This window comes from Cibotium barometz, chromosome 4 (genome assembly GCF_041138505.1).
Source record: "Cibotium barometz isolate CiBa-2024 chromosome 4, ASM4113850v1, whole genome shotgun sequence".
NCBI lineage: Eukaryota > Viridiplantae > Streptophyta > Polypodiopsida > Cyatheales > Cibotiaceae > Cibotium > Cibotium barometz.
Genome location: NC_141049.1, coordinates 63,417,168 through 63,421,321, shown reverse-complemented (window position 1 = coordinate 63,421,321; position 4,154 = coordinate 63,417,168). Strand labels below are relative to the sequence as shown.

At 52.6% G+C, this 4,154-nt stretch overlaps 1 protein-coding gene across 1 annotated transcript; it reads right to left on the bottom strand.

Annotated features, from left to right (window-relative positions):
- Window positions 1–474: 474 nt before the first annotated feature.
- On the bottom strand, window positions 475–3,899 carry LOC147639493 (trihelix transcription factor GT-2-like). Its single transcript, XM_086791912.1, has 2 exons — window positions 2,664–3,899; window positions 475–2,541 (listed from the first exon to the last, which is right to left on the bottom strand). The coding sequence occupies exons 1-2, from the start codon at window positions 3,311–3,313 to the stop codon at window positions 738–740; spliced, it is 2,454 nt and encodes an 817-aa protein (XP_086648038.1). The 5' UTR covers window positions 3,314–3,899; the 3' UTR covers window positions 475–737.
- Window positions 3,900–4,154: the final 255 nt, after the last annotated feature.

Below are 4,154 nucleotides of genomic sequence, written 5' to 3'. Positions count from 1 at the left end.
GTAGAGCCAAGTCACTTGAGAAGCAGAAGACGTGAAGGAAGACTTTGCAAGATAGTCAGCAACATCCAGACAGTGGCAAGCGCACATCAAATCCAAAGTCGAAGATTAAAATAAGGAATCTGCTAATCATATTGGGAAGTAGATCTTCATTCGTTAGCAACCACCTAACGAAAAGAAATCAAATTCTTTGGAAGCACTAACCATACTTGCAGCAGATAGCCTTGAACATCACCCTCGAAACAACAATAAACCTACAACGGACTCTCTCTCTCTCTCACTCTCTCACACACGCACAACTCGAGCAGAAACCCGTTCCGAAGATATCCCAGTACTTTAATACAAAAACCTGCTCTGTGTCCTTCAAAAAAAAAAACACTCTAAAAACCTCCAGTAATCGCCGGGCATCTGCTTATGTGCAAGTGACTGATTTGGCCACAATAATGGAGAAATTAAGGAATTTTCTTAGTCGCAAACTGCTCAAACAGTACTATTTCTTTTTAATTTAAAGAAAAAATGAAGTCTTCATAAAGGCGCAAATTGCAGCGTTAGCATTCTCTAGCTTCAGATTAGCAGAAGTTAGCCATTGCAGAGCCCATACAGGAAGAGGGTAGAGTCCCGATTGGCCGAGGATACAGTAGTTGAAGTACCCAAAGCAGGTGGTGTATGAGGCCTGTGATGTGGAAGGATTAGCTGAACTGTGTATAGGGCTTGATCATACATACATACATACGAGATCGTTACTCGGTGCTGGCAGGACTAGAGAGGTCGAACTCAGAAGGATGCCCACCACCAGCGGCCAGCTTGTGCGCTAGTGCCATCAAGGTTGCACTGTCCCGGTGAGAGCGTTCCTGTGCAAGCCTGGACATCTCTCGTTGCTGCTGCTGCTGTTGCTGTTGCTGCATCCTCTCTTGCTCTCTCATCTGCGCATCTCTTGCATGCTCTAGCCTCTCGTACTCATCCACAAGTTTCTGATGATGCTGCTGCTGCAGCTCTATCATCTCCCTCACGAACCCCTCCACGGGCATCCCACCATTGACCTTGCCGGACAAGTGATCCTCATGAGCACCGTGCAGCAGCTGCTGCTCCTGCATTAAGCTAAGGTGTCGAGCAGGTTGGCTGTTGACGTTGATCAAGCCACATTCAGAGAACGGCTTGGCGTCGTGGTCTGCAGCTCTGCCGCTCTCCTGCCCGTTCATCATGCAGAGCTGGGTAGTAGTTCCCGTGCTGCTAGTGGTAGAGCACCCGGCTGCCGCATTGTTCTCTCTCCCATCTGTTGCCATGTTAATGGCCAAATTGGCGCCACCGTGATCAGGATTCCCGCTATGAGTCTGCTGGCTGTCCTCCTTGCTGCTCTCCAGCAGCTCCTCTGAGTGTTGTTGCCCGTCGAGCTTGGCAGATTTGTTCATGGAGCTGCTGTTGGGCGACGCCAAGATGCCCCTCTCGTAGAGCACCTCCAGCTGATGGAAGTAAGGGCACGTCTTGGAGCTGTCGGGGCGCTTCCTGCAGGCGTTGTCTTTGGTCTTACGGAAATATTTGTTGATGTTCTCCCACTTCTCCTTGCAACGCTTGGCGCTGCGGCTGAAACCCAGGGAGGCCATGGAGGCGGACACCTCCTCCCAGAGCTGAGCTTTAGGGCCGGCTTCTTGAAAGCGGGGCTCCAGACTCGTCCGGATACGAATGAGAGCCAGAACCTCCACCTTGGGCCACCGTCTGGTGTTGGCGTCGGAACTCTCCCTCTCTAACTGGTCTTCTACAGAAGGCGTTGTAACCACAGCCGCCTCCCCCATGGCTGTCGCTGCTGTTGCACTAGGCACCACGGGCGGCATCTCTGGCAGATGCAGCGTCTCGCCCGTCACCTTCTGCAAGAAGGCAACCAGCGCTGCATCCCGGGTGGCCGCCAGAGCATGCTCCTGTGCCCTCAGCTCGAGCTCTCTGTTGAGCCTTGCCGTCTCTTGCCTCTTGAAAGTCTCCTCCCTCCTCAGTCTGTCGTCATCCCGCCTCTCAATTGCCTCGAGAAACTTTTTATGGAGCGCGTCTTGCCTCTCCATCAACTGCTTGGCCAAATCCTCAAAGAACGCCCTCATCGAACTCCAGGAACTCCGCTTCCGTTTCCGCCCGGATTGATGCTCTACAGCGCCTCCCTGCGCTGAAGCCATCTCTTGCAACTTCTCGTACTCTTCACCGCAAGAGGTGGAAGATGAAGAGTTTGGGCCATTGCTGGTTTCCGGCCCTTGTCGCATAATCTGCAGAGGGACAACCCCTTCCAGCATAGCTGTATCGCCTGAAGCAACGACTGGTGCAAAAAGAGTAGTGCTGGCATGATCCATTCCGACCACGGCAGAGACAGCGGCACCTTCGCCTTCCATGTCGTTCTCTTGGCTTGCAGCGTAAATAGCCTCAAGCTCTGTGCGGAATCGATAGGTCTTCCCGTCCTGTCTGTCCGCCTTCACATCCTTAGTTTTCTTGTAGTATTTGTGCACGTTCTCGAACTTCTCCTTACATTTCTTTGCGCTTCTTTGATAGCCAGCATCGTAAAGTTTCCTGCAGTTAGCCGCACGAAAGCAAGAACATGAGAAAGCCCTCTAGAACAACCAACAGAATCCGCCTAAAACATGTGCTAACGACCCAAAAGGCAAAAAGAGATGAAAGATGTCACTTTTCACCTGGAAACCTCTTCCCACAGCGGCCCTTTCAAGCCAGAATCTCGAAACAAGGCATCCATCTCCGACCTTATTCGAAGAAGGGCAAGAGTCTCCTCTCGCGGCCACCGACTGCCTCCGGCACCTTTGTCCGCGTCTTCCGCACCAAACTCGGCATAGTCATCCCCAGCCCCAGCAAAGGGCTCTCTGCTAGCAGTAAGCAATGGCTTGAATAGAGGCGCATGGTGATGACTCGCTCCAGGGGTTCTGGCAACTAAGGGAGACGCCATCTCTGAAAACTCTGAGCCAAGATTCATCTGCTGTGCGAGTGGTAGATGTAAAGATATATCTGCAGCAACTTTCTGTTGCTGCTGTTGCTGGAGATGATGGAGGTTGAAGATCCCCTGCGTTCGGTGAATCTCAGCTTGAGAATGGTGCAGGACATGCTGCTCTTGCACCCCCTGGCGGTGGTAGAGCTCCAGTATCTCGGCTGCTTGCTGCTGCTGCTGCAGGCTCTGGTGGAGCTGGTGGTGTTGGTGTTGGTGGTGGAGCTGAGGACGGGCTGCATCCTGCTGAGCTTGCGCCGCCGCTGCAAACATGTGATGTTGGGCTCCCCCTGCCGTTAGCATGAACTCTTGCATGTCGGGAAGCCCGTACTGCCCACTAGACTGCATCTCCTGTAAATCTTTTACTGCTGCAAGATTGATATGCTCTCAGATGTTCGATTTAGGGTTTCCATTGGAGCCCCAGCCACTGGAACTACTAGCTATACTGTACCACCGGAACACCATTTTCACAAGCCAATTTGGCAAAAACCCCTCAAATAAAACGCTAAAGCTGTTGGGCGGAAAGAAGTTTATACGGTCAGAGGCATTAAACGCGAGGATTAACGCAGGATCAGGGTGTGGGAAGAGGGTGGAGAGGTGAAGGAATCGCGGAGCTAGGTCAGGCAAGGCAAGATTTTGGCCGGTGATTGTGCGGGGGGGAAGAGAGAGAGAGAGAGAGAGAGAGAGAGAGGACACGTGCGCGCGCGTGGGTGTGAGGGTGCGAGTTGGGAAGGGCTGGTTGTGAGGGCTTGCTTCACAAGAAACCTAGCGCCACTTGCTGACCTCACCGACCCCTTTTTCTACCGCCTGTCGTCCTCGCTCTGAAGCGTCGGGGGGACTTTTGCATCGTTTTGCAGCCATAGCGTTTTTGAAACAGTGGAACTCCTGACTACGTGATGTGGGCAAACCCTCAGCCGAGTCCCTTCCCTCCTCTGCCGAGTCCACGCTCTACAAGAGAGCCTTCAGCTTTACCCTGTGTACGTCCTCCCTCTTTTTGCTAGCCACACCGCGAATGTGCAGACTTTCTACTCAAGTCCCCGATTTCATGTCATCGTGTGTGCATGTGCATGAGTTACCCACGCATAGCATGCTGCTGCTGGTTGTTCTTCTCCTGTAATTAGTGATTAAAGCTATCTTTGTGCCGCTCGCCCACTCGTTGGGCGAGGACAATGTCCAACGCCCTTGTGTG